This window comes from Apiospora hydei (genome assembly GCF_038363865.1).
Source record: "Apiospora hydei strain CBS 114990 chromosome Unknown utg000002l_segment0_segment0, whole genome shotgun sequence".
NCBI classification, from domain to species: Eukaryota; Fungi; Ascomycota; class Sordariomycetes; order Amphisphaeriales; family Apiosporaceae; genus Apiospora; species Apiospora hydei.
Window position 1 is genome coordinate 5,392,049 of NW_027117361.1, and position 26,521 is coordinate 5,418,569.

General features: G+C 57.2%; 14 protein-coding genes across 14 annotated transcripts; 3 read left to right on the forward strand and 11 right to left on the reverse strand.

The window, feature by feature from the left end:
• Nucleotides 1-54: 54 nt before the first annotated feature.
• On the reverse strand, nucleotides 55-644 carry PG997_001730 (uncharacterized protein; the record flags this gene model as incomplete). Its single annotated transcript, XM_066806045.1, has 3 exons — nucleotides 55-220; nucleotides 308-446; nucleotides 503-644. 3 exons carry the CDS (start codon nucleotides 642-644, stop codon nucleotides 55-57), a joined length of 447 nt encoding a protein of 148 aa, XP_066675818.1.
• Nucleotides 645-1,472: 828 nt separating this feature from the next.
• On the reverse strand, nucleotides 1,473-1,916 carry PG997_001731 (uncharacterized protein; the record flags this gene model as incomplete). The annotated part of the gene is made up of 1 exon (XM_066806046.1): nucleotides 1,473-1,916. One exon carries the CDS (start codon nucleotides 1,914-1,916, stop codon nucleotides 1,473-1,475), a length of 444 nt encoding a protein of 147 aa, XP_066675819.1.
• A 416-nt stretch (nucleotides 1,917-2,332) lies between these two features.
• PG997_001732 (Histidine acid phosphatase) lies at nucleotides 2,333-4,264 on the reverse strand (the record flags this gene model as incomplete). The annotated part of the gene is given in 3 exon segments (XM_066806047.1): nucleotides 2,333-3,203; nucleotides 3,214-3,684; nucleotides 3,747-4,264. 3 exon segments carry the CDS (start codon nucleotides 4,262-4,264, stop codon nucleotides 2,333-2,335), a joined length of 1,860 nt encoding a protein of 619 aa, XP_066675820.1.
• Nucleotides 4,265-7,117: 2,853 nt separating this feature from the next.
• On the forward strand, nucleotides 7,118-8,880 carry PG997_001733 (acid protease; the record flags this gene model as incomplete). The annotated part of the gene is made up of 7 exons (XM_066806048.1): nucleotides 7,118-7,201; nucleotides 7,260-7,425; nucleotides 7,486-7,725; nucleotides 7,831-8,022; nucleotides 8,088-8,196; nucleotides 8,271-8,662; nucleotides 8,750-8,880. The coding sequence occupies 7 exons, from the start codon at nucleotides 7,118-7,120 to the stop codon at nucleotides 8,878-8,880; spliced, it is 1,314 nt and encodes a 437-aa protein (XP_066675821.1).
• An 85-nt stretch (nucleotides 8,881-8,965) lies between these two features.
• Nucleotides 8,966-9,857, reverse strand: PG997_001734 (Prolyl 4-hydroxylase 1; the record flags this gene model as incomplete). Its single annotated transcript, XM_066806049.1, has 2 exons — nucleotides 8,966-9,554; nucleotides 9,643-9,857. 2 exons carry the CDS (start codon nucleotides 9,855-9,857, stop codon nucleotides 8,966-8,968), a joined length of 804 nt encoding a protein of 267 aa, XP_066675822.1.
• Nucleotides 9,858-10,408: 551 nt separating this feature from the next.
• PG997_001735 (protein disulfide-isomerase) lies at nucleotides 10,409-11,892 on the forward strand (the record flags this gene model as incomplete). The annotated part of the gene is made up of 4 exons (XM_066806050.1): nucleotides 10,409-10,551; nucleotides 10,785-10,973; nucleotides 11,039-11,398; nucleotides 11,475-11,892. 4 exons carry the CDS (start codon nucleotides 10,409-10,411, stop codon nucleotides 11,890-11,892), a joined length of 1,110 nt encoding a protein of 369 aa, XP_066675823.1.
• Nucleotides 11,893-12,047: 155 nt separating this feature from the next.
• PG997_001736 (alkaline serine protease AorO) lies at nucleotides 12,048-13,653 on the reverse strand (the record flags this gene model as incomplete). Its single annotated transcript, XM_066806051.1, has 3 exons — nucleotides 12,048-13,231; nucleotides 13,296-13,516; nucleotides 13,580-13,653. The coding sequence occupies 3 exons, from the start codon at nucleotides 13,651-13,653 to the stop codon at nucleotides 12,048-12,050; spliced, it is 1,479 nt and encodes a 492-aa protein (XP_066675824.1).
• Nucleotides 13,654-13,782: 129 nt separating this feature from the next.
• Nucleotides 13,783-14,745, reverse strand: PG997_001737 (uncharacterized protein; the record flags this gene model as incomplete). Its single annotated transcript, XM_066806052.1, has 3 exons — nucleotides 13,783-14,056; nucleotides 14,127-14,390; nucleotides 14,465-14,745. 3 exons carry the CDS (start codon nucleotides 14,743-14,745, stop codon nucleotides 13,783-13,785), a joined length of 819 nt encoding a protein of 272 aa, XP_066675825.1.
• A 713-nt stretch (nucleotides 14,746-15,458) lies between these two features.
• Nucleotides 15,459-16,765, reverse strand: PG997_001738 (uncharacterized protein; the record flags this gene model as incomplete). The annotated part of the gene is made up of 2 exons (XM_066806053.1): nucleotides 15,459-16,007; nucleotides 16,055-16,765. 2 exons carry the CDS (start codon nucleotides 16,763-16,765, stop codon nucleotides 15,459-15,461), a joined length of 1,260 nt encoding a protein of 419 aa, XP_066675826.1.
• Nucleotides 16,766-17,478: 713 nt separating this feature from the next.
• PG997_001739 (uncharacterized protein) lies at nucleotides 17,479-18,722 on the reverse strand (the record flags this gene model as incomplete). Its single annotated transcript, XM_066806054.1, has 3 exons — nucleotides 17,479-17,870; nucleotides 17,943-18,243; nucleotides 18,279-18,722. 3 exons carry the CDS (start codon nucleotides 18,720-18,722, stop codon nucleotides 17,479-17,481), a joined length of 1,137 nt encoding a protein of 378 aa, XP_066675827.1.
• A 589-nt stretch (nucleotides 18,723-19,311) lies between these two features.
• On the reverse strand, nucleotides 19,312-20,204 carry PG997_001740 (DnaJ domain protein; the record flags this gene model as incomplete). Its single annotated transcript, XM_066806055.1, has 2 exons — nucleotides 19,312-19,965; nucleotides 20,049-20,204. 2 exons carry the CDS (start codon nucleotides 20,202-20,204, stop codon nucleotides 19,312-19,314), a joined length of 810 nt encoding a protein of 269 aa, XP_066675828.1.
• Nucleotides 20,205-20,954: 750 nt separating this feature from the next.
• On the reverse strand, nucleotides 20,955-22,099 carry PG997_001741 (uncharacterized protein; the record flags this gene model as incomplete). Its single annotated transcript, XM_066806056.1, is given in 4 exon segments — nucleotides 20,955-21,279; nucleotides 21,345-21,574; nucleotides 21,588-21,794; nucleotides 21,806-22,099. 4 exon segments carry the CDS (start codon nucleotides 22,097-22,099, stop codon nucleotides 20,955-20,957), a joined length of 1,056 nt encoding a protein of 351 aa, XP_066675829.1.
• A 909-nt stretch (nucleotides 22,100-23,008) lies between these two features.
• PG997_001742 (uncharacterized protein) lies at nucleotides 23,009-24,411 on the forward strand (the record flags this gene model as incomplete). The annotated part of the gene is made up of 3 exons (XM_066806057.1): nucleotides 23,009-23,057; nucleotides 23,254-23,907; nucleotides 23,975-24,411. The coding sequence occupies 3 exons, from the start codon at nucleotides 23,009-23,011 to the stop codon at nucleotides 24,409-24,411; spliced, it is 1,140 nt and encodes a 379-aa protein (XP_066675830.1).
• A 527-nt stretch (nucleotides 24,412-24,938) lies between these two features.
• On the reverse strand, nucleotides 24,939-26,237 carry PG997_001743 (uncharacterized protein; the record flags this gene model as incomplete). Its single annotated transcript, XM_066806058.1, has 3 exons — nucleotides 24,939-25,712; nucleotides 25,753-26,111; nucleotides 26,159-26,237. 3 exons carry the CDS (start codon nucleotides 26,235-26,237, stop codon nucleotides 24,939-24,941), a joined length of 1,212 nt encoding a protein of 403 aa, XP_066675831.1.
• Between the last annotated feature and the right edge of the window lie 284 nt (nucleotides 26,238-26,521).

Here is a 26,521-nt window from a genome sequence, read left to right on the forward strand (position 1 = left end):
CCAAAAGTTCAACCATACCGCCATCGCGACCAGCGATAGAAGAACCACGACGAACTAAAAGTATGCGACCTTGGAGAGGATCGACTGGGTCGGGGCCATCTCGGGATTGCCTGTGAGGCCTCCTGCGGTACTGAGGAGTGCGACCGCAACCAAAAGTAGCCACCTGGTAACGGTGATGAACCATTTCTTCCTCTTGCTTTCCAGGAAGCTCTCCTCCAATCTTCAGAAGGCCAAGACCTGTTAGCGGGTCTTATTTGAGGTGTGAAGCATGTCAAGACCGGGAAAGCGTTGCAGGGGCATGACTGACACGATGCGGGTGAGCGCGTGGAACGGCATGATGAGCGGGACGAGGCCAATGTTCAGTAGGACGATGGTGGCCATGATCAGGCTCATATTTTTGGGATCGATCAGGCTCGCGAGGGCAAGGGCGCCACCGACGAGCCGAACTGTGTGTGCCGGTCAGCTACTGCTTCATGACCATCGCAAGGCGGGCCATGCTCACCACAGGCGAACGCCATGGCGGGATACCACGCCAGGCGGGGCCCGTACTTCCAAGCGCGGACTCCGACGTAGAGCGTGATGGGCACTATGGGTGCGTAGAAGACGATCTGCGCAATGGCAGATGCCTTGTGTGCGTTATCCATAGCAGGTGCTGTGGCTTGGTCCGTAAAGCCGCTTGGGTAGGTGCGACAGAACGAGGATGGTCAAGAGTGAAAGGGGAGAGCGACAATCAGACAAGCGATCAAGTGCTTAACCCGTCTTGCTCTCGTCGACTCTTCATCATAGCTGGTGTGGGAGCCCCATCACTTTATATATGCTCTTGGCGCGAGCTCGTCAGTGTCCAAAATCAAACAATTGCCCAGAGACGCAAGTTGGGAGTGGCCACGATGTCTCCATGCCGTTTATGATCAGAATCCGCGAAATTTCGGTATCGCTTCTAAACATGACATATCAAAATACCTCACCTGATTTGCGTTATATCCAACCAACCGATTTATCTTGAGCGAGTTCGAGTATTTCGTTGACTTGGACCAATGAGCATGTGAACGCCAGGCAGCTGCTTTCGCGGATTCTGACCCGAAGCGGGATAGTGCCAACGCAGCTCGCCAGCAGGAACGAAACCGAGCGCGAACCCGAGCTGACAGGTAGTAACACCATATACTGCACCGGTTTCTTGGGTTGTAGCCAGGAGCTTTGCTCATAACATCCAGTTCATCGCTCTCCTCTCCCGCATGCCGGAATTGTACCAGCGCCAGCATGCACTCATCTTAGAGAATGGGCGCACCCCGTCGGATGATCAATCGGTACTATTGCTGTTCGAGCCGGGCTCAGGATCGGTCATGATCTCCCGGTGGCGTGCAGAGAAGAGCGAGTCCTTCCCCCGAGGGACCGGAAAAGGAGCCCCCTGATCTGATGCCGGAGATGGCGGCTATGCCCGTGCGTCTGCCCCATGAAGTGTCCACTCACCAGGTTTACAGGAGCCGCTTCGTATCCTTGATGGTCGAGAACGATGTTCCCGTCAGCGGAGGATAGACCAGCAAAGCGTACCAGAGCTTCGGCGGCCGAGAAGTGGCCTTGCACGTGTGGTTACGATAAGAGCTGCCACGTGAGCTTGGAAACAAGACAGGAAGAGCGCCATCCAGTCCTGAGTCCGAAGCCAGCGGTGGCAACGAAGACAGCCGCCACGGCAGCCACCGGATCTGCCGCCCGCTGCTTGCGGCATTTGCTCCCGAACCGGCTGCCCCACCTCGAGCGACGATCCGCGTGGCCTCGAACGACCGCCTGTAATGTCTGCCACTCCGCCGAGTGCTTCTTGCTGGACACGGCCCGGAGGCTCGGTCCCGCGAGCGTGCTGCCGCCGCTGAAGTGGGTGCGGGGGTTCTGGCGGCGCGCGAGATCGCCGGGATCGACGACATGGTTGCGCGCATCCACGCGAGCGGCTACGGGATCGCGGGAGCCATGTTGGGGCAGCGCATTTGCGAGGGCTCATGATCTGGAGCTTAAAGTACAATATTGGTAGGAGTGTGTCTGAGATGTCTCGAGAGAGTAGATGGACTTATGGCTGCATCTTATCATTCGTCTATATGTGTTCATATTTCATATACACCTCAAAGAGTTGTCGGCCTTGCCCTCTCTCAAGTTAAGCCTTGCTACCAAGAACGGCTAACTGGGGGCGATTGTAGAAACGAGAGGCTATCGAATCCCAAGCACCATGGAAATCCCTCAAAATGATGATCCCCAATACAGATCTACTCGAGTGAATGGCCCCGACCCCAGTATCCGAGTCAAACTGGGTTGCGCCTATGATCCGATCGTCGAAGCAATGCTGTCGCTAGACCGTCTCGCGAGGCTTCACAGGCTCTTCCTCCAGGATACTGACGCCATCATCATCCAGCTCCCGCACCACCATCGCGCCGAACGCGGCCTCTCCACGCCTGGCCACGTTCGGCGGCGTCGCGGGCGCGCCCATCTCCCAGCTGCCGACGCGCTCGTGCCGGCCGCCGCCCCGGGCCACGGCCAGATCCCGATCCGAAGCCATCTTCTCGGCCCCCTTGAAGCCGCCCCCGCCGAGGCTGTTGCTCCGCTGCACGGCGGCATCGCGACGTTCGTTACGACGACGCCGGACCCGGAGACCACCAATAACAAAGGCTGCGATCCCCGCGAGCGCGACGGCGGCCAGGGTCACGAGCGCGCCGATGACGCCGGCGAGGGTGGGCGACATGCGCCTGCGGAAGCTACCGCCAAAGGTACTGGGCCACGAGGAGGAGGGGCTGCTACCACCATAGCCGTCGTTGTTGTTGGCTTCGGCGGCCATGCAGTACAGCGTCGGCGCGCTGCAGAGGCGGCACCAGTCCGAAAGGCCCGCGACCGCGATGTCGGACACGGCGTCGTGGAAGGCCTGCCACTTCATGCTCGACTGGGAGTTGCCGCGGCCGAAGAGGGGGTACTCGGTCAGGGACGGCTCGCTGCTGGCGTTGGTGCCGGACCGGTACAGGAAGCGGACCCAGAGGTCGTCTTCGGTGGGGTATTGCTGCTGGCGTTTGCTGATGCTGCTGCTGTCACTATCGCCGTGGGAGGAGGAGTTGTCGTTGCCGCTGTTGTCATTGTCGGAAGAGGAGGAGACGCTGAAGAGCTCGAAGACCATGGCTGACCCGGGCTCGGGGATGGTTCCGGAACCGCAGTGCGGATGGGCCGTCAGATAGCTGCGATAACGCGAAGAAGGCGAGCATCGGCTCGAACGACCCGACCATCAAGGTCAGTTTTTGCGGGTATTCTCCCGCGATCTGCGAGCGCAGCTGCGCCAATACGCGACCGGCCAAAGTCCGCCCCGCGATGGCGCGGATCATGTCGCCCTTCTGGAGCCCCGAAGCTGAGAGGTTGCCGTTGTAGTCGAACTGCTGGTCGCTCGCCAGCTGGCCCAGCCGGCCCAAGGTCTCGGCCCCGAGCGCGTCCCGGACCGTGGCGTTGTGGCTGTACTGGTACGCGGCGTAGTCCCAAAGCTCGTAGGCGTGGTCGAAGCTGGCCCGGCGCGGCTGGAAGGGCTCGGTGCCGGCCAAAACGGACGAGTTGCTGAGCTTGCCGTACAGCTCTCGGCTCTCGTCGTGGTTCCGGCGGATGATTTCGTCGGAGTCGGCTTCGAGCTGCGAGCCCATGTAGGTGGAGCACGAGACGTGCCCCTGGATCCTGCTTCTCAGTCAGCAACTGAACTCGCAGTGTGATGTCTTGGGCCTTTTTATTATGCTTACTGGTAGGATTTCTCATCTAGTATGGAAGTTGCTTGGATGTTGGGGTATTGGTAGCCGTCCAGCGGGAACTCGACCATCGAGCCGTTGGATAGAGTCGAGGCGTTCAGGTCGCCATCGTTCTCAACAAACGCCCCTGGTGTTGGCGGGTACAGTCCCTGCAAGAAGGCCATAGCGGAGGCCACATTGTAGGTGTCGGCGTTGGTGACAATGTCAAGCTGGCTGTTATCCAAAGCCCTCTGCGATAGACCGACGATGGGAAAACTGCCTGTGGCGTCGTCATCGCTTGCATCGCCGGTGTTAGCCGTTGTCAAGTAGCGGTATCTGAACATCTGTCCCTGGGCAAACATCTGTTGGGCGCCGTATGCGGTGAGGCTAGAACTGAGCGAGCTGGTGGAGAGGGGGGTGGTCTCGCCATGGAGGATGTAAGCAAAAGAGGACCAGACAATCTGCTCTGCCTCTACCCCTTCCAGCCCCAGCAGCAGCAATGCTGCTAGAGCATAAGTATTCTTGAAAGCCATGGTGATATGGTTACTGCTTCTAAGCGGGATGTGCCTATATGGTTCATCGCTAGATGAAGGAGCTCAGGCGACCGTAGAAGAAGGGGGAGATCAGAGAGTGCGAACACATGCAAGAAGCGCAGCAACTTGATGGGCATATATGAAATACCAGTGAGGAAGGTTACATCAGCGACGAACCGTCTCTACTTTACTTACCTTTCCAAAATGCATGCAGCATGACAGCCTTACCTAGATGTCATTCTTCCGATGACAGCTCGCAAACCCGTCGAACGTTCTGGCTGTGCACCCAGAAAGAGGGGCAGAGCCTATCATGGCTGGGCTTGGCTTGCATGCAGCTCTCAAATTTGACGTGTGACGGAACACTGATGTTGCTTTGGGACCGCGCTCAGGAAGAAGCGCATCTACTGCCCGCGAAAGGCGGGGGAGGGGATGGGCAGCTTCCCACGCGACTTAGAGATGGAGCTGGGGATAAGCTGAAGGTAAGCTGATCCCGATATCAGCTCCTTATCCCTGTCCTTCCAGAGCTTCCCCATGCTGTTGTTAGTGTTCGCTCCAGGCGTAGCCCAGGTGAGCAGCCAATGGTCGAGTGGCACACAGAGTGTTTGCAGATGAACCCCGCTTTGCTCGTGGTTCGAGTGGTACGGAATACCACCATGATCGCCTGCCTGCAGAAAGCTTCACGTTGCCAAGCGGCAAGGCGGGGTGGAAAGTGGCCTGTTTGGTTACCCTAGACAGTCTTCCGAAGTTGTCATGCTTAGTGACGTGACAGCGAGAAACACTGATTCTAGTGGCAGATACGTGGCGGCGATTGGACGTGAGTCGATGCGCGAACATGCTACCTCAAAACCCATGCCGGCCATGCGTAACGATGAGGCTTGCTTCTAAACTAGTGTCATCCCAACGGCCATTGGAGCCCATCAAGCGGCAGGACTAGTGAACGTTAACCTAATTGCCAGTTATTCCCGCTGCATATGCAGCGCCAAACTCCCCGAATCGGGCGGGAATTTCGGTCCCTGCATTAAGTCCATCGCACTGCCAACGTCATAGCGGCGAAATGTACGAATCTTGATGTCGATGACAACCGGAGGATGCTTCCGTCGCAGGAAGCACCGTGATGGTTTCTCATGCTGTTATCTAAAGCATGTACCAGCCTCACTGGGAAAGAAGGAGACACAAATTTGAGAAATACTAATGAAGCAAATTCCACGGTATGGAGTTTGAAAAGCTATTCATGATACTGATGCTCGAAGCGTGGTAAGCTACCTAGTCAGCTTATTCCCAACTCGTAGATCTGCCGCTCATATGGAGGTTTGGGATAGTTGCGAGAAAGAATAAGGGTGTGCTTCAAATATGTTTCTTCGTATATATTATCAAGACTTCTCTCCTCTTTCACTGAACATGCTCTCTTGTGATACTACTGACTATCCTTGATTTGTTCTATAAATTAATAGCCATTACTTTCAAGCTTTGATTACAGCTACCTAATTAGCAACTCAATAATATAACTGAATAAACCGAGACAGCACCCGTGGTATTGCAAAAGTACCCCTAACTAAAGAGACTCCGCCCTGGATGCTGCTCATCAAAACCTTTTGATGATACGTAGCGGAAATGGGATACAGAGGCTTGTACAGATAAATTACGGCCGCAAGCAAGCTGCCTCGGATATATACTGCTGCTCGGGTGCAGTTTCTTATTTAGCTCATGACGTACGTGCTGTCTCTGATCAGGGGTTGCAGCATAAAATACCATGAAGCAAAACGCTGGGTGTTAGGTGTGACAGATCTTTTCACAATTCTGCGACGAAAATGGAGGTGGTCACTTTGAATTAGTCAATGAGCTTCATATGAACTCTCATATTGCAAATTGGGACAGCGAAAGAATCACGAGTTTGGTAATATAATCAAACCAGATTTGAGATCTTTACAACATCCTAACCTTTCCCTCTCTATATTATCTTCAGCCGGCCACATAGTCTCTATAGTCTCAATGGAAACTCCACGGAGTCCAGGAAACACCCACCAAAAGAGTCCGTAGCCCCTAAGCCTGGAGAAGAGTGAATACGAGACAGAGAATGACGGTTTGCCGTTCTTCCTACGATAAGGACAAAAATTGATGCGAGATCACGCAATGTATCTCCTTGTAACGTTACCGCGCCTATACTCAACCCTCGTCCGAATAGGGACTTGCTCCGGCGTCCGACCGTCGGCTGGCCGGGTCCTCGGGAACAACCTTGACGTTGCTACCCGCTCCGCGATATATCGCTCGTTGGAGTACTGCCATTTACCCGCGACGGATTTTGCTCCAACCACGTCGAGACCCCTTACGCTCTTGTGACGGATAAAGTGCCCTCTCTACTCCCTCTCTATAGCCTGCCGCACTCTGGGACAACCTGTTTATTTGTATCATGTGGCGTCCTTCCCCCAACCCTCTCAGGACACCGCCGATACTCGGACATAGACCACGCAGGATGGATTTTGCTTTTTTCCAATACCCACAGTGGGCAAAAGCGTACTCACCGAGATTTTCATAACGGCACTTTGCATTTGATTGCCAGCAAATGTATCATCATGGAGAAGATCGGGTTTGATGGAGAGCACGGAGAGGGGGTAGAGGCGAATTGGATTGGCGGAGGAATGACGATTGAAGCCAAAGCCCCAGCAACCATGTTGACATGTAACAACCCCGTCTCTTTTGGAGGTTTACGTTGTTGTCTCATTTCAACCGTTAGGATCCAACCGGCAATGCTGAGACAAGAGCCGGAAGTCCGGTGGGCCTCCAGTATCAACACTGTCGAAACGGCACGGTCACTCATTGCAAAATCCTTTTGACTGCAACACGCTGAGTAGAACGATGGTGTGCGGAGTCCTTTTTGCTTTGCTGCTCCCAGGACTGGGTCTTGCCGCCTCGCTGGCGGACCTGGTGCGGCCCGACGGCGTAGTCCCAACAAGCGGGCAGGAAAGACCACCGCGGCCGACTTCGACACCAAGGCCAGGGAAACTACATCAAGGCGGCCCTCCGGAAGGAGCAAGTGCAGATAACCAACAACGTAACCAGCACCAGCAATGTGACCACGGCAACCTCTCTATCTCGGCGCTGGGGCCGGCTCCCGCTCTCCCTTTACGAAGGCGGCATCGTCTACCTCATGGACGGCAAGTCCAGTCTAGCCAATCAAGCATATGAAACATGATTTTCAAAGATTAACCAGTTCGCATACTCAGTGAACCTCGGAAGCCCCGGCCAGATCATCGAGGTCGTCATCGACACGGCCTCGTACGAGCTGTACGTGAACCCAGACTGCGCGCGCGCCGCGAACCCGACCTTCTGCGCGTCGGCGGGCCGGTACGACGCGTTGGAGTCCGGCACGTCGGCGAACCTGACGACGCGGTTCGGCGTCTCGTTCGGGACGGGCGGGTACGCGGGGACGTACTTTAGCGACGTGCTGACGCTTGGGGACGACTGTAAGTGCATCCCAATGGGGACGTAAGGCTGACCGAGGAGCCTCTGCAAGAGGTACCAGTTACATTTTCCGCGTGTTGTGACACTGACTTTGTCGTGCCCTCCAGACTGGCCAGTTACTAGTCAGCAGTTCGGGGTCGCCACCGCCAGCGCCTACGTCTGGGCCGGCATGATGGGTCTCGGGTACGGCGAGGGGTACAATACGCCGTACTCCACGATGCTGGACCGTCTCGTGGATGACGGATACATAAGCCAGCGAGTGTTCAGCGTGGGACTGGGAGGTGAGGGTAGCGGCAACAGTAAGTCTTGAGGACTCGCAGTACCTAGGTTGAGGAGATACACATAAGCTGAGACTAAATCTTAGGCGATATCATCTTCGGTGGCGTGGACTACCACAAGTTCGAGGGCTGGATGGAGCCCGTCGAGATCTGGCCCTCGCCGGCGGAACAAATGGAGCAATTCGGCCAAGTCGGGTATGCAACACCTACATCGTTTTAGGTATGTTAATTCATGAGGTATGATACTGACACAACTGGTTTAATGCTAGGTACTGGGTGAACCTAACCTCCCTAGGCCACACCCGCCCCGACCAACAAGCCACCGAGCAGCTCACTCCAACCGGGTTCACGCAGATAATGCTCCTCGACACGGGCTCGACCTTCAGCTACATGGACTCGGACATCGTCGCGGCGCTGGCCCAGCAGTTCGACGCGACCCTGGACGACGAGCAGGGCGTCTACTACGTATCCTGCTCCTACCTCAACGATGGCGGGGGCGGGTACGTCCACTTTGGCTTCAACCAGGGCGGCGTGGTCATCGACGTCAAGTACGAGGACTTCATCATCGACCTCGGCGGCCGGTGCGCGCTGGGGGTGCAGCCGGCGGACGTGGGGGCGGCGACTTGGGTCCTGGGGGACACCTTCATCCGGGGAGCTTACAGTACGTCACACTATTCCTTGTCCTACCCAGTCTTCGTCTTGGCATCAGTGGCATCTGCTCTACTCCCTTTTCTAATCAGAGATACAGTCGTGTTTGACCAATACTACGACGCCGTCTGGCTCGCGAACTACCGGCCTTGCGGTGAAGAAGCGGTCGCGGACCTGGGCGAAGACCCGGGAGAGCAGCTTTGGACGGAGATCTACGGGGGCTGCGAGTAGACACACGAGCACTAGCAGACCAATCCCAAAAGTTGTCAAAGTGTTTAAAAGACTTGCTGTATTATTGATATCCAATTGCATGTATCTAGACGTCAGGACCTCGGATATCCTCGCCCAGAGGGCCCTGTCTCGTCCAAATATTCATGCCAATCTTCCAGCCGCTCGTGACGGGCAGGCCCGCGTGCAAGTTGCGCTCGTCGCCGGTGCCGTCCGGGTGCAGGTTCTCCCAGTACACCGCATTCCCCACCACCGGACGAAACGTAACCCCACGATCCCACGGCTCGTCGCAGTCGATAAACTTGCACCAGCGCTCGTCGCGCGGCGCGTCCAGCATCGGGAAGTTGGTGCCGCCGCCCGTGATGTCGTCCGACGCCGCGACGTACGCGAAGAACGAGCTGAGCCGGTTCCCGCCCGTCGCGGCCGTCCGCGCGTGCGCCGCGCCGTCCGTGTACCAGTCGGTGTGGAAGTGGTAGTGCTCGCCGGCGCCGTATTTCACGAGCTGGACCGGCTCGAGGTGCGCGCGCGGCACGTCGAAGCCCTGGAAGCGCAGGGCGCGGTCTTCTATGCAGCGGACGGCGGCGTCGCGGGGCACGTTGGTCGATTGCGAGGTGCGCGTCTTGCGGAGGCCTTCGGAGCCGCCGTCGGCGACGGCGGAGTGGGTGAATGTGTCTTTTCTGTAGTTCGTGGCGGCAAAGGTCAGTATTTCGAGAGCAAGAGAAATACATGGTAATTGGTGCCCTGTCTCGGTCTGCGTCCACTTACGTGACTTCTGTCAAATGCGCCCGCTCCTCGGGGGTCAGGAAGCCTTCCAGGTAGATGACCAAGGGCGACTTGGATAGAATATGAACTTGGTAGGCCGGATGGCTGCATTCATCGCTCGATACCAGCGGCTGCTGGGCACCGCCGTTTCCGGAGCTTTGAGCGAAGCAGGTCGCTGTCGCGATCGCGAAAAGGAGCAGGTCCTTGAATGGCGCCATAGTATTGATAGGTAGGATTATGGTGGTTGCATCAATATCAGCAGCCGGAGAACAGTACTGACAAAGGCATTCTCTCTATCTAGAGAGCCAGGTAGACCAATGATCACCTGATGAAGGTATCGGGACAATCCATTCCTTTCCCCATTGTCATGACCTTGAGGCTACAGGTTCCACGACTGCAGGATTGAAACGCGAGTTGTCTGCGCACAGGTGTCCGGCTCGAGTTTCAGCGGGGAGCTTGGGAAAGATGGAGGGCTAGCGAGGGGCAATTCTGGCAGTTCTGGGCAGAGGTAGGGATCGTTAGCGCTCTTCTCGTCGGACCATCAAGCTGCAAGCCCCTGCAGCTCGTCCCTGATCGGCAATGGCACCTCGCCAAGCTCACCAGCTCTAAACTGGGACCCTGCCTGCAAGCTAGTCATTAGCGAGCTTCAGCAACTTTTCCCGCGTTGCTAGCTGTTCACATTGTCTACGTAGAAGTATACCATACTGTGATATTTTCCTCAAAAATTTGAAGAAAAGAAGGCATATGCCAATAGTATAGCCTTCCGAAAATGAAGCTATTAGTTTCGTTATGCGCCTTGTCGGTGGCGTCGGCGACGATGGGCCGGAGACACGGCTGGAGCCATATCTCGGAGAAGGACTTCAAATTGGGAAGGGAAGAGGCAATCTCAGGGCCAGAATATGCTGGTAGCATGTAAGTGAGCCCGGCCAAAGCCAAAGAGCCAGGCATCGACAATATTATTATACGCATTTGCTAACATTCCACCGCAACAGTTATAGAGGTATGGTATATTGCCTCTTATAAGATTTCCGGGTTTGGGATAGTTGAAAACTGACATGTCACTCATAATGACCACAGCCAACAACGTGAGTTCCCTTCTCCAGCTTGCCGTGGACAAGAAGACAGACGATTGACAACTTACTCAGAGCGGCATGCGACGCCCTGAGGCTAGTATGGGAGCGCGTCGAAGAAGCCTCGAACTGGGCTATCAGCATCAACTGCGTGAGAGACCAGCAGATGTGCAAAGACTACGGCGTCATCTCCTATCCGGCGATACGGCTCCTCGACAGCGAAGGCAAGATGACGCCGTACCGGGGCCCAAGGACATCTAATGCGTAAGTACTTGGACATCCGCAATCCTCCCACGCCTGACCTTGGCCACTCACACATCCCCACGCAGAATCATATCCTACCTCAAACGCGCTTCGCGCCCCGCCGTCACCAAGTTGGAAGACGAACAGGCCGTGACCGCCTTCCAGTCCGTCGACGACGTCGTGGTCATGGCGCAGCTGCACCCGACCCGTGACGCGCACCTGCAGACCCTGTTCGCGGCCGTCGCGGACCGGTACTGGGACCGTGCCTCCTTCGGGTCCATCGCCAGCATCAGCCCGGCCGCTATAGTGTGTTACAGCAACCGCGACCGCGCCGGGGAGCCGCCGTCGGTTCTCTCGGACATGACGGCCGTTGACGCGATTCAGAAGTTCGTCGAGAAGTGCATGACGCCTCTGATCGGCGAGTTGACGCGCAAGACGGAGGGGAAGTACTTGCAGGTGAGTAATCTCTCATTCCCTTTCAATATAGCCTTTAGACTGGCAATGGCTTACTGACATGTACAGTCCGGGGAAATCCCTAGTCTACTACTTCTCGCCCGACGCCCTCGAGCGCGAAGAGTACGCCGCCTCCATGCGGGCCGTCGCGCGCAAGTACGAGGAGTACCTGCTGTTCGTGACGGTGGACGCGGAGGAGTACGCCGACATGGTCTCCATGCTCGGGCTGCGGCCCGAGGTCCTGCCCGCGGTGGCGGTGCAGAACCCCATGTACGGCCAGGTCTTCCCCTTCGACCAGGAGAAGGAGCTCTCGGCCCAGGCCATCGAGCAGTTCGTCACGCAGATCGCGTCGGGCAAGGTGAAGCCCTGGGACGGGACGCCGCCGCCGCCGGTGGCCGCTGGATCGACTGCTTCATCTTCTCCGATGGAATCAGAGGCGGAGGGGAAGCATAAGGAGAATGGGGGAAGTACACATGACGAGTTGTAAAGCAATGATTTAAGCATCATGTAGCATTGGACAGACAACATAGAAGATCAAATAAAGGATAGTACTTGGTCCATTGGAACTCATGAGATGCAGTATAAAGAGACCCGCCAACTTGACGACACAACCGGCCACCCACACACAACACACCTCGCCGACTACGGCAAACTCATAAACAACTCCAACAACCTCGGAAAATCCGGCGTCCCCAGCCCCGAAACAGGATCCCACCCCGGCGCCGCCGGAAACGCCATCGGCTTCTTCATCGTCCCCTGCCGCCCCTCTACCCCAGCGCCACACCCCCGATTCCCGCCCGTACTAACATCCCGAAACACCTCCGGGTGCGCATACAGCACCGGGTTCACGAACCCCACGGGCCCCCGCTTCCCCGCCGCGAGCCGCTCCTCGTTGATCAGGTTCAGCAGGCTGCCGAACAGCGGACACGACGCCGACGTGCCGCCGATGCGCGCCAGGGCGCCCCGGTGCGAGATGACGAAGTTGTCGCCGTTGGCGGCGACGTCGGGGTAGGCGCGACCGAGGCGGTTGAAGCGGCCGGGGGCGGTGATGCCTCCGGGAGCAGCACTGCTGTTATGGGCACTGGCATCGTCGGTGTTATTGAAAGTCATCAGGTTGCTGGGGTCGCCGATGAAGAAGCCCTCGCGCGGCCGGCCGCCGTTATAGCCCGTGAAGGAGAGATTGACTTGAGCGAAGTAACCCTCGACGTGGCGGTCCTGCCAGGGCGGCCGGGGGTAGATGTTGGAGAAGCCGCCGCCGGAAGGGAAGCGAACAGTCGGGGTTTCCGGGTTCGCATTGCTTTTCTCCTTCCTCTTGATCTTCTCCGCACCGCAACCGCTTGGCGCCGATGATGACGCCGATCCATCATCGTCATCGTCGTCGCCGCCATCGTCGCCGTCGGGTTTCCGTCCCGGCGGCAGCAGCGTCGATCCTACCGAAAGCACATACGGACAAGTCGAGAGGAACTGCGGATGAAACACCTCATGGTCCCTACCCAAACACCCATTCGGCGCCGGATCGTTGCCCGCGCTCGCGACGCCGTCGTCGCCCGAGCCCACCAGCACCGTCGTCCCCTGCAGCGCCAGCTTCAGGATCTCGGCGCACTGGCGCCGCTGGTACGAGTACGGCAGGTCGGCCTCGCCGCCGCTGTAGGAGATGGCGATGACGTTGGTGCGGGCGTGGGCGCCGCACATGAGGGGGCCCGGTAGCCGTCGTCGGCGTGGGTGTCCGGGTAAGGAGGGGTCCAGGCACTCGGGGCGGGCGCAGTTGCCGGTCTCGCCGAAGGCGGAGGATGTGCAGTAGCTACCGTCGATGGCGTTCCAGAGGTCTGCCCATGATAATTTTAGTCTTCCCAATATTGGTAGGTTAGGAAGAAGTGGGCGCATGCATACTATTGAAGAAGCCCTTATAAGGGGAATCAGCCCCCGCCTGGTTCTTTTGGTAGTACTCGTCGTCGACCGAGTAGAGCACCGTCTGCTGCGGCCAGATCAGCCCGTACGCCATCTGGAAGTCGAGGTTGGCTTCCGTTCCTGCGAGCCTCAGATCCGTCGTCACGCCGCGGCCGCCGTTGATGGACCGGAGCTCGGGGTGCGTTCCGTTTGGGATGATTCCACTACGCCGGAGTTGTTAGTCGGTTTGCTTTCTCCTTTTTTTTTTTCTTAAGGGTTTGTCTTACTTCATGAATCCCGTAAAAAACGTATCGAGGTCGTGCTGCGTATATTTCTGCCCCAGCCCTTGGAATATGCCCATCTTGTTACCGGGGTGCGCTTTCGTGCCTTTAGGTACACGATAGAGCCCTTATCACTTGTCAGCGCCTGTATTCAGAGATGAGTTAGGGTGTAGAAAACTTTACGTCGGATGCACTCGGGCGTCATATACTTATCGCAGTCGCCATCCAGCGGAAACGGGATGTTCCAGGGGGATGCTTGGCCCGTCGTTGGGCGAGGTCGTTTGGTTCGCCGTGATTTTCAACTTCTTCGCGGGATCAGTCATCTTTACGGGCAATATGAACCTGTCGATACCTTCGGCCCCTCGATAAGTACTTCGCTTCTTGGCCTGGCCGCGTGGCTCATGGCTCTCGCCTAGGCTCATGAGCTTGATGCCAGGAGTGACATAGTCAATGTGCTCCTGGATATGCTTGGGGACATGGTATCTTACGAAAAAGTCAGCAGTTGAACGACTTTGGCTCTACCACCCTCTCAAGAGAAAGCTCCTGTACTCACTCCTCACAAGCGACAGTCTGGGCCCCACTGTCTTCATGCTCATAGACGTGGTAATCGGCCGCGAGGAGGTCCCCAGCCTGACGGACCGGCACATCGAACTGGATCCATTGCCTATTCAGAGACCGACCTATGGCCGACGCCGGGATGCCAGCTCCAACCAGCCAGCCCTTGACCGCCGCGACGCTCGCATCGGACGGGGCGAATAAGTCAGCCACCTCGGCTGAAGTGAGGTGCTTGCCGTAGTTCTTCGATGCAGGGTCCGACCTACCTGGTTGGTCAACGGATTGCTCATATGCTAGCAAAGTTGATACAAGGAAGCAAGCAGCCAATACACATACATATCCATCAACAGATCGTGCCCCTTCTCAAGGTTATGCTGTTTCAAGCCAATCCGCATAGGTAGCGTCGCCCGCGCGTCCGCCCTCTTCAGCTTGACCCATCGCCGCCCCTGTTCAACGGTTCGCTTCTCATGCTTCACATGATCATCCGGAATCGCCCGTTTGGTCGACGAGGAGAAATCGGGGCCGGGACTATCTAAGCCATGATGATGGAGCGGTGTCAAAGAGACCGCAGAGATGAACAGTGCAAGAGAATAAAAGAGAACCAAGATGGGCTTCATCGTAGGATGCCTGTCACAGCAGGCCGGATCAACAGATCTAGTCGGATACGTCGAACAAGTCACAAGTGGCAGACGAACAGTTCAAATACGAAAAGAGGACGGAGATGGACACCTACGTACATCGTGTCGCTGTTTTTAGAAGCACGACGGCAACCAATGCAATTGATCGTATCCCGTGAGAAAATGTTCTAGATTAGGCAATGCTGTCGCCAGAGAAAGAAAAGCCCCAGCTAGTCCAGGTCGCTTCTGCGGCTAAATGAGAGTTGTGCCACAGGCGTGCAAATGAGAATGAGACCAGTTAATCTATCGCCCCCCTGGATGAACGTAGCACGTAAATCTCCCTTGGAAAGCACCGGAACATTCGAATCTAGACTCTGATCTCACTCCAATTGCTGACCGGTCCCAGGTGGGCCAGAATCTCGGAGTCGGGTATTCGCATTCGATGTTACCCTATCTCAGATCCGTCAGAGCTGATAGAGTCCTATATCCTGTACTCATGTCGGTGAATAACTCGTAATCCGTTGTATTCGTTCCGCAATCGATTCGGCCAAGCCTTTCCTCCCGGCCGAATAACACCTCCCAGCGTGCAGCGCTTCGTACTATGTGATGCTGATGAACCGTCTACCGAACGCAACACCCCGATCTGCATCATAGATCAATGTCGTCCACGTAGCAAGACCGCCTTGAGTTGCCCTCACAGCAAAAAGTTATTATCATCCCGCGTCAACCCCCCGCCGCCTCTTTCCACAAAGATAATCGCACAAATCGTCCCGCAGCTCGTCCCGCAGATCCGCTGGCTCCAGCATGAACAGCTCATCCATCATCATCTCCTCGTCGACGCCGTACAGCTCGCCCGTGACCATGGCATCAACTAAATTCAAGTGCTTGCGGATTGACGACTGCAGCGCCAGCCACGACGTGCTCTTGAGCCGGATGTCCTGCAGCTCCAGCGAGTCCAGCGTGTCCTTGTGCCGTTTGAGGACCGACATGAGCTCCTGCCGCTCGCACTCGATGTTGCCCAGGCTCAGGTCTTCCAGATGCTCCCACTTGTGCTTCGGCTTGATGACGTCCTCGAGCGCGGCCGGGAACCCGTGCTCGTAGGAATGAAAATTGAACATGACCGACAGTGTCTTGAGCTGCGTCAGCGACGCGATAAAGTCCCGCAGCAGGCCCCGCTCCATGACGGGCCGGCACTTGTGCACCTCGCTTCCCAGGTTCGGCTCCTCCTCGTGCGCGTCCTCGACGCCCGTGTCGATCAGCAGCTCCAGGTACGTCAGCCCCGCGCAGGGGCCAGCGCGCCGCTCAGCACCGTCATCGGGTTGTTCTCGAAGAACTTCCAGCTGAAGTGGCCGGCCGTCAGCGATTTCAGTTTGATGTCCTTGTCCCCGATGGCCGACAGCAGCGTGCCCAGCTGGCGGCAGCCCACGGGCTCGGGCGAGGTCCCCGGCTTCACCAGCGAATTCTTGAAGGGCGTCTTGCCCTTGACGTAGTCAATCTCGTACGTGTCGCCGCCCAGCGACATGGTGATGTCGCGCAGTCGCGGGAACTTGGAGATGGCGTACTTGATGACGGCGTTGTCCACGTCGTCCTGGAGCATGCGCTTCTGCGTGGCCAGCAGTTCCTCGTAGCAGTCGTAGGACGGCTTGAGGCCGTCAATGTTCATGAGGGATGAAATTCCACGGCCGCCAGTAATGGCGGAGATGGCGTCGTTGCTGATCTGGGAGAACATGTAGTGCGCCGCAAACTCCGGGAAGTTGATGGTAGTGTCGTCCTGCAAGGTGTCGCCAATGTAGATGAGGGACCGCACATTCCGCGCAACAGCCTCGTACTCTGCGAAGTGCCGCAGCATGTCAAAATCATCCTTGTGGAAGTGGATGGTGAGTTCCTGGAAGGCGTAGCAGGCGCCGACATCTGCGAATTTGCTGCAAACACGACGGAATGAGTAGAGGTCCTTGGTCTCTAAGAAGTCGCATATGATATGCAGGATCTCGGGTGTAGCTAGGGCGCTATGCACAGACATGTTGGGCAATTGACGGGGCGCCAACGAGACTGGTGTGCCTCTGGTCAGGTCACGCAATTCTAACTGTTATTTTTGGGTGCTGCGACTGATGTCGACGACGTAGTGGATGGGCAATTAGTGAGGAAAGTGGGATGGCCGACGATGTTGAACCGACTTTCGGAAGTGGAGGTTTCAATTCGATTCGCCTTCAGCTATTACGGTTACTGCGTTGGCAAGCGCAATTAATTGACATAGCGGGGCATGAAACGCCGTGCCTGCGCAATGTAAAACCAACGTCCAAATTAGTCCATGAAAGCCAGGCCACGATGCAACAGTCGAAAAAGAATACGGATGGAAGATGAATAGTAGTTTCATTTATCATTGATGGACTGATTCTATCCGATTCTGCAGGGCAGCAAACAAGAGGCTGGCACCTGCAGTCGGATGCACAGCCATCCAGCTACGAAGCTTCAGTTTAAGGCTAAATCTATTGGCCCAATCCAGGGCAGATCGCCAAGTAACAGCAGTAAGCAACTGGGTGTCGCATGCCGCCAATGCACCTAAACCGTGTGCTCGTTACTGCTGCCCGTCCCAGCCTTTCAAACGCCTGTGTGGCAGGTAGCTGCAGCAACCTTGGCCGTTTGCCTTTCTTTGTAACCTCCAGAACTGGCTGCATCTCGTATCGGGCTTACCAGTAACGGAACAGAGTGTTGGTTGTGAACTGCATGAACTCTTCAACCCGTCAACTCGCACCCCTCCCGAATGACCCCAACCACCGCGCCAGTCTGAATCGCCTCACTCCCGCCCCCGGAAACCCTGTACTCGATCTCGGCCAGCCCGTCGAGCCAGCGGATCATGGCCTCGGGCTTGACCTCGAGCGTCGACAGCGTCTCGGCGAGGGCAGTAATAATATCGGCCAGGGCCAGGCCGTTGGCCACCTTGAGGGTGTTGATGGTCGACAGGCACGACGTCACGTCGCTCGTGTTGAGAAGGGTCTGCACAATCTTCTCGATCGCCTCGGGCGGGGGCGCGGCGATGCAGTTGTAGATGGACTCGGTCGTGATGTTTTCTCGCACAATGTCCTTTTCTTGGGGTTTGGGCTCGTCCTTTAGTCGTAGCGGGGTACCTGTTCGAGCATGTTAGTTTACTTGGAAGAAAAGCGTAGCAGTAACAGGAGAAAACTGATCAAATAACCTACTTGATGCCTGGCATGCTTGCAGAACGTTCAATGCCCTTCGCATGTCGCCCTTGCTCAGCCGGACGAGCGCATCCGTGGCGTCGGCCGAGATCTTGACGTTCTCCTCCACAATGACCTTGTCCACCAGGACGCGGATGTCGTTCTCTTTCAGCGGGCTGAAACGGAAGCGCGTGCACCGCGACAGCAGCGCCGGGGACAGCTTGTGGGTGTAGTTGGCGATGATGCAGAAGCGCGTGTTGGCCGTGTACTTCTCCATGATGCGGCGCAGGGCCATCTGGGCCGTGTTGGTCATGGCGTCGGCCTCGTCGAGAATAATCAGCTTGAAGCTGGCCATGCCGCCCGACCTAGAGCGCCGCCGCCCATGGTGAAGATCTGCTTGGTCGAGGCGAAGGTCTTGATCTGCTCGCGCACCACGTCGATGCCGCGGTCGTCGGACGCGTTGAGCTCGAGCACCATCTGCCGCACGTTCTGTTCGCCGTATATGCGCCGGGCCAGCGCCAGGATGGTCGAGGTCTTGCCGGTGCCCGGGGGCCCGTAGAGGAGCAGATGCGGCAGCCGGTTCGAGTCGACAAACTTGTTGATGGTGGCTAGGATGTCTTGGTGGCCGGACACGTCGTCGAGGGTCTCGGGTCGGTACTTCTCGACCCAGGGCAGAGAGTCTTCGGCTTCGACGGGCAGGTTGGCGGCGCTGCGTTTGCCCTTGGTGGTGTTGTCGGACGAGAACATGATTTCCTTGGAGGGAGGAGCATCCACGTCCATCTCATCTTCGAAGTCGGACATGCTGGGCAATTGATGGATGCGATGGGTTTTCAAAAAAGAGGTCTTTCACGTAGTTGAAGGCGATGTGGCTGTCGCAGTGCTCGTGACGTCGGGACGAATGGGAGACGATTGGGTTGGCAATGCAATCAATTATTTTGCCGGGCAGCTTTGGCGAGAAGACGCGTAAATTGATTTAGTGACGCGTTTTGGGCGCCCGTGGCTGGACATCGCTTTAGTTTAGCGGGCAGCCAGCAGCAGCAGCAGCAGCAGCAGCGGGGTTCTGTGGCTTCAGTGCCTGTCTCCCAACCTTTCACCAGATACCGTGTATGATACATCAGAACCTCATTGTCAATTCTACAGAAGTTGTAGGTGTCGTTTTTCATCATGTCCTTCAATGATTCCTATAGCGAATTTCTCTCAGTTCATGTTGATCGGCCTATGGCAGAATTACATCAGTCTTTCTGATCAACTCATCCTACTCGGATTGCCTCAGCCTTAGGTCCTAGCAAGTATGTAGTCAGAGGCAATCGATCAGTGGTTCCCACCATCCATTCCAATGGTATATCCATCCCATTCCCTCAGTCTCAGTGCATTCATCTCCAGCAGCAGTTTACTCCTTGGAGTCCCGCTTCGCCTTAACCAGCTTATCGCGGCACATAGGACAGACCATGATGTCGCAGTAGGGGCAGCCGAACGTGGTCATGCTGCGCTTCTCACCGCACTCCTCGCAACGGGGCTTGCGCCGGTGGCCGTGCTTGACCCAGCCATCAAACTGCGAATGCAGGCAGGCCTTCTTCTTGTCCGGCCTCGTGACGGCCTTGTGCAGGGCCCATCGGTGCTCCTGCTGCGCCCGCTCATCCGCATGCTGCCGCGCCTGCTCCGCCATCCGGGCCGCCGCCTCGCGCTCCGCCTCCTTCCTCTTCTCGGCGCGCACCTTCCTCTCGGCGGCGCGCTGCTGCTCGGCCGCGAGGCGTGCCCGTCCCTCGCGGAGAATCCGGTCGGCGGTGCGCCGCTCCTCCTCCTCGCGGCGGCGCTGGGCCTCGGTCTCGGCCTCGTACAATCTGGTGGCTGCCTCGAAGGCGGCCCGCTCTCGGGCCATGGCCTCTTGGACGCCAGCGAAGTAGCGTTGGATGATGGAGTCGACGAAGCTCTCGTGGTCGTCGTCTTCGTAGAATGCAGCGGGCCGCTGGCCGGGGCGGAGGCGAGAGGCGTCGTAGGAAGCCTTTCTGTCAAAGTCTCCGAGGGTCTCGTATGCCTCTTGAAGCTGTTTTCCGATGTCTCCGAGTCAGTACCACGATACAACATGGTAAATACTTATGGGAATGAGAGAACAAAGAGACAACTTACACGCTGGAAGGAAGCAGTGGCCGTGGGATCATCGGGGTTTCGATCAGGGTGGCAAAGCAGGGCCAGGCGACGGTAGGCCGCCGTGATCTCCTGCGACGTAGCGGTAGGCTCGATGCGCAGCTCAGCGTAGTAGTCAAATCTGTTGGCCGAAGACATCTTGAAGATCAAACTGCAGTGACCGAAGAAGGTGATGGAATGAATGGCCAGTGGATAGAATTAGGGATGGAATCTCTGTTAGGGATTCAAGGACCGGATCCCGGAAGGAGGGAGGCAATCTGATGGTTGCGAGTGAGTGATGGTCGAATCCCAGTGTCAATGGGAAGTCATTGACAGCGGAAATTTCGGGATGGAATCAAAGAAAAGTCCAAAGGTGGGTGCCTCAGCTCACCGTTGCCTGGGGTGGTGTGCGTTTTTTTTTTTTTTTTTTTTGCTCGGCAGCCGCAGCAACACGGGTCCCTGCGTGACAAACGGAGGACGGAGGGGCGATGAGGGGCGATGCGGCTGGAAAGGAACGCCGAGCAGGTAGGAGATACCACCGGTGCCTAAACTCCCTTAAAAAGGGCGGCCCGGGCTCGACACCACGGGGGTCAATTTCACGGCCACAGCATGCCGGGCCCCGTGTTTCGGGGGTTCAGCTTCTCAACACCAGCTCCGTACCGGGCAGGAGTGAGACCCCTCCGTACAGGTACTTCACAATAGTTCAGACCAGGATATGCATTCAGATAGGTATTGTTATCAAGTCCCACGGGCAAATTTAAGGGCTCGTTGTTCTGCGTATAAGGATTGTTATCATTGATATAACTAGACTGTGCAAATTTGTTCCCGGACCAAGCCAATAACGCCATACCTAACGAAAACGCACATTGGTGTACATCGATAAATGGTTCATACTAGAATCACCACCCCTTAAAAGAGCTGGTGAACAGCCTGCTCGACAGCCGCACCGACAACACCCGCACCCAGCACATACCACAGCCACTTATTCTTGACGACCTCGACGCGGGGCCAGACGGAGTTGTGCGTCTCCTTGAACTTCTTGAAATCGGCGTGCTTCTCGAGGTTGGTCTGCGAGTAGCGGCGCTCCTGGTGCTGTTCCGTCTGCTTGTCGCCGCCAATGTAGCGCAGGAAGGCGTAGTTGGCGAGGCAGCCGAGGATCTCGATCGGGGCCAGCATGTCCGAGCCGTACAGCAGCAGCGGGAACGAGAAGTGGACCAGAGAGTCGCCCAGGTAGCTGTAACACGAGGTTAGCTTGCTGTCATGCCTTCGAAAGGGGCGTTTGAGAAGACGGTGACTTACTTGGGGTGTCGGACGAGGCTCCAGACTCCCTCCTTGCAAACGGCGTTCTTGTTCTTGTCGTCCTGCTTGAACCCCTCCAATTGCTTATCCGCAAGAACCTCGAGCGCGAACCCGGCAGAGAAGAGACCGACGGCAACAGCCTGGATGACGGGGTGATAGCCAGTGAGGACCGCGCCCTGGTGATGGAACGGCGCTGTGAACGGAAGGGAGATGACAGTCTGGATGAGGGCCTCGGGGACGAACAGGGTAAAGAGCGCCTTGTTCCAGAACCCGGGCTCCTTCTTGGCCTCCTCGTAGCGCGCGTCGTCGGAGCCGGGCGCCGCCTTTGCGTCGGCGGGCGGAGCGGCTGGCAATACGGTAGAAGAGGCGGCCGCCCCAGAGCGTGACGCCCGCGAGCAGCAGCCGCTCGGGCCGCGAGAGCGTCGCGAAGGCCTGCGGGAGGGTCAGGCCCTGGCGTAGACCTTGCGGCCGACGGCGCTCCACCAGCCGTTCACCATGGGCGCTACGGGCCAGAGAAAGTCCTTGCCCTCGACGCTGTCGGTGGCGCGGGCGACGCCGTACGCGAGCAGGGCCAGCGAGCCGTGCACCTGCAGGCTGGGCAGGATGGTGTCTCGTAATATTCCGACGTCGAGGAGCTCGCGCCGCAGGCCGTGGTGGTACTTCACGGCCGAGGGGATCGGGGACGAGTCCAGAATGCGGCCGGACTCGTTGCCCACCTGGCCGAGATAGCGACCGGCGCCGTCGACGTACGACATGATGTTGTGTCTCACTCTCTCAGTGGACGGGATGGTTGATTATCTTCCGTCACAGAACAGATTCAGATGAATGGTGAGGAATACGACGAGATGTTCCCATGTGGTTTCCCCCTCAATTTGTAATGAAAATGGACGATGTCACGGTGGAGGTTGTGACGTTTAATACGACCTGCCAGATCGGTGACATCATACGGTTATTGGGGTGCGGAGTAAGGAACGAAGCATGGGGGTGGTTGCTGACAAACTCGGTGGCTTGCATACGGTGAATAGCCTCATTGCGACGATGCGCATCAAACACGAGAGCTTGCTTGCATGTCGGCATTGATACCCGGGCTTTCCGCGATCTCCAGTATATCAGGTACGGGTGCCTTCATCGCCATGCTAATGCTACTGGATGTTAGTCGCGGCACTTGAAGCAAGTGGGCACCACGTCAAGTGCAACATAGAAACGTTTTCCCCCGTCGCGAAGGCATCGTAATCTTCCCTATGTTTAAAAGCCATTTGCAATTTATTGCGGACTTCCTTCCTATTTTTATTTGAAGTCAGCTTGCCACAAAAGGTTTGCGCGAAGCATGTCGGTGATTCTGACTTCCGTTCAAGCAGAGAGGTCGGACGACATGTCGGACAGGCAGTCTGCTAATTGGGTGGTGGGCAATGGATGGTCAAGTGCTTGGGCCCCCAAGCCAGGCGCATTGGCACATTAGGTAGCTGCCCCTCGCTGGCACAGTAGCACGCCTACTACTAGGTACACCTGCACTCACTGCGCTGCTCAGGCAGCAGACGCCGAACGTTCCATCTCATCTCATCTCATCAATACTTCGCAGCCCTGCCCGTTGCGCATTGCCGGAAATAATGTTATTTCTTCTCTAATCGTAATCATCTTCGCAACTGGTAGCCACACATTTGAAGATGGAATTGCGCAACAGGACTGGCTCACAGGCACAGGCGAGCGCCTCGGGTACCAAGCGCCCGCGGAGCCGCTCAGCCTCCGAATCGGGCTCTGAAAGGCCCGCGCCGGCCTTGCGCACTGAACCCGCCGCCGCCACCACCACTACTACAATCCCTGGAATCGTGGTCACCGCCCCCTGTCCCTGCGCAGGGCTCTGAACCAGAAGCAGCCGAACCCGTAGCTGAAACCGAGATCCAAGCTCCAGCCCAAGTCCACCAGGCCCTCCCGGAACGGCGCTTCGACATCGACCCCGATGGCGACCTGCTGCTGGCCATCGGCGAGGAGTACCCAGGCGCCACCCCGGCCACCTTCCGGGTCGACTCGCGTGCCCTCACGCGCCCCTCGACCGTCTTCCGGCAGATGCTCCACGGCGGCTTCGCCGAATCGCACCGGCCCGCGCGGGGCGACTGGGTCGTCCGCCTGCCCGAGGACTCGCCCAGCACCTTCTACATCCTGCTGAGCATCTTCCACACGCAGTTCGAGAAGGTGCCACAGGACGAGCTGAAAGGGTCGCGCATCCAGTTGATTTATGACCTCGCCATCACCACCGACAAGTACGACCTGACCCACTGCCTCCGGCCCTGGGCCCATCTGTGGAGCGCCCTGCGGCTGCAGCAGGTCACCGAGCTCAACAACCGGAAGCAGCCGGGCGCGCATAACGCGTCGAGCTATGTGGGACTGCAGAAGTGCCTCTGGATCACGTGGGAGCTGGGCAACCTGGCCGAGTTCGAGAGGATCATTGTTGAATTAGCCTGGTGTAGTCGCCTGGACGACAACGGCAGCCTGTGGTCTCCAGTGACGGCACACGGCACCAAGGCGGTGCTCTTCAACGAGTCTTTTGAGCCCGAAGAGGCCTTTGGTTAGTGGGCAATAACAGCTTGAAGCTGAAAGTTACACGAAGAATATCATCACTGACCCAACGACAGAAACCATCCACGCCACGCGCCAAAAGGTGGTCTCGCGCCTCCTGACGCCGCTCCTCAGCTGGGTCGAGACCCTGATCCCCGACGTCGCGCACGAGCTGCGCTCCGACACGTCCAACGTCGACGCCATGCTGGGCGCCACCTTGCGGAGCATGAAGAAGTTCCGGCTCTGGCCGATGCCCAACCGCGACACCTACGCCGGGTCCGTCTACCAGCTCGTCGCCACCCTGCGCGCCGTCAGCGAGTCGCTGAGCAGCGACCAGCAGCACCACTACAGCCAGCTCACCGTCAAGATGAGCGATTTGAGTCGCCATGTGGACGGGATACTAAGGGACAAGATCGATAATAACCTTCGGCCGGTGCTGCAGGCTAGTCAGGTCGAGCATCTGGAGGCGCGAGGGAAACGGACGGGGCTTCATAGGCCGGCAGTGGTGAAATGAAGATGGTGTGGCAAGGGATGGCGTCTCTACGTGGTGGTGGGAGGGGAGATGGTATCCGGCCCTCTGCGGGCATTGGACATTGGGCCCATGTGATCTCAGTAGATATGTTCACATACTGCTAGTAGTTGGAGGTCGTCGGTCAGAGATGGGAGTATGCAATTAGGGCACTTATGAATTATGATATGGGGAAAAGTTTGGAAAAGGTCGGTGGAACATGTCGGAGTTCTGCGATGGGATGGTTTCAGCGTTTGCCAGTCAGCGATATCGATATCCTAGGTTTCTTTTATTCGCCGTATCTCATATCTTCATAGGTGACACCTAGACATTGCGCGTTGTTCAATGAGTTTCATTGTAAACCGTAATGCTGGCTCGCGGGACCAATACACTCTTCAAGACATCTGAGATGGAAGTGACCAGTGAAGACAATGCTACATTAACGCCTTACAAAGCACAAAAGTATATATCAAGATAATTAAGTATTAATCAAACAAAGAGGTCGCAGACCATCCAATCCCAACCCTCGAGGCTTACGCCTCGATCATGAACGTGTGCCTCACCCGCCTAAAGTCCCGCAGCGCCGCCTCTTCCTCCGCGGCGGCAGTGTCCACCATTTCCTCGTCTTCATCCACATCCTCCCACTCCGTCGATGACGTAGACGAGTCGGAGACGCTAGAGCTAGGCCGCCGAGGCTTCTCACGACACTCGAAATAGTGTTCCTCGCCCTCGCTGTCACTGCTGCTTTCGTCCAAGTCGGCCCAGTTCACCAGCTCGGTCTGGTTGTGGTTGGGATCCCGCCGCACCGACAGCCGGCTGCCGGCGCCCTCCCGTTTCCCAGCCCGGCTGTCCTCGTACGCCATCATGTCGTCGTCCTCGTCGATGAGGGCGAAGAGCTCGTCGTGGGTCAGCTTGGTCGCGTCGACGGCGGGTGGGGAGGTCAGGCCGGGGATGATGACGGGCGCTTTACTGCTACTAGCACTGCTGTTGCTGCCACTGCCGCTGATGTTTACTTGGGACTGGTTGTTCTGGTCGTAGAAGAACGTCGCCTTGCTGATGGGACTCGTCGGCGATGCTTCGTTCTCATCCTCGGGCAGGTCCCAAGCCAAATTGAGCTCGAGCCGATCGTCCTCTCGGTCGTAATCCACTTCTTCCATCTGGCTGCTGGGCCTAGACGAAGACGAAGAAGACGCCGCATACGCCATCAAAATCTCGTCATTCTCCATCATCCCCGCCTCCCTCTCCGCGTCCTCGTGCGCCTCCCGCTGCGCCGCGTCCTCGCGCAGCTCGTCCTCGAGCACGCGGATCTGCGTGTGGGAAGCACTGCGAGGGGAAGTCGCAGTGCACGGAGCAGTCGTGCGTCTTGTCGAGGAACTTCTGCTCGCGCCGTTTCAGTACAGCGTCCGCGTCCTGCGCGCGCGTGCTCTCGAGCCGCAGGGCGTGGCCGCGGCGCCAGGCGCCCCAGGTGGACCAGCCCTCGTAGTCGAACTCGGAGCGGCAGTAGCGGTTTCTGCGCTTGCGTTTCTTGCCGTTTGTGGAAGTAGAAGAGGAGTTATTGGAGCCGAAAGCGACTTCGCGCGTGCGGTAGTTGTGGCTGCAGAGGAGGCATCGCCGGGTTGTGGAGAAGCGGTACGTCGTGTAGCAGGAACAGCACTGCCACAGGAACGGGAAGGGCTCCCGCGGCGGCGGGGGACACTGTGGGCTCGCTGCGATGGGAGAAGAGGGAAGGGTGTGGCGGAGCTTGCGTATGGACTGCGGCGATAGGGGTCCTGAGTCGTGATCTGGGAGAGGCCGAAGGCGCTGATCTTGGGAAGGCTTATCCGTGGTGCCATGTCTAAAAAATAGAAAAAAGAAAGGGAAAAGAGATTGTCGAATAAAATTGTTTAAGTGTTTGCCAAAACAGGGGCTGGTGACCCAAGTTTGGTGGTTGTGTGTAATAGTGAGTGTAAGTGCCAAAGAAGACTTGTGCTGGCTTCACGTCTGTTACGAAAGAGGAAAGTCCAAGGAAATGAATGAAAGAAAACTACGATTACGACTGGAATAACAGGGTGGCTACGGGGTTTGTGCCTGATGGCATGCTGGGTTATATACTATGAGCAGGTCGCTTTGTCAGATG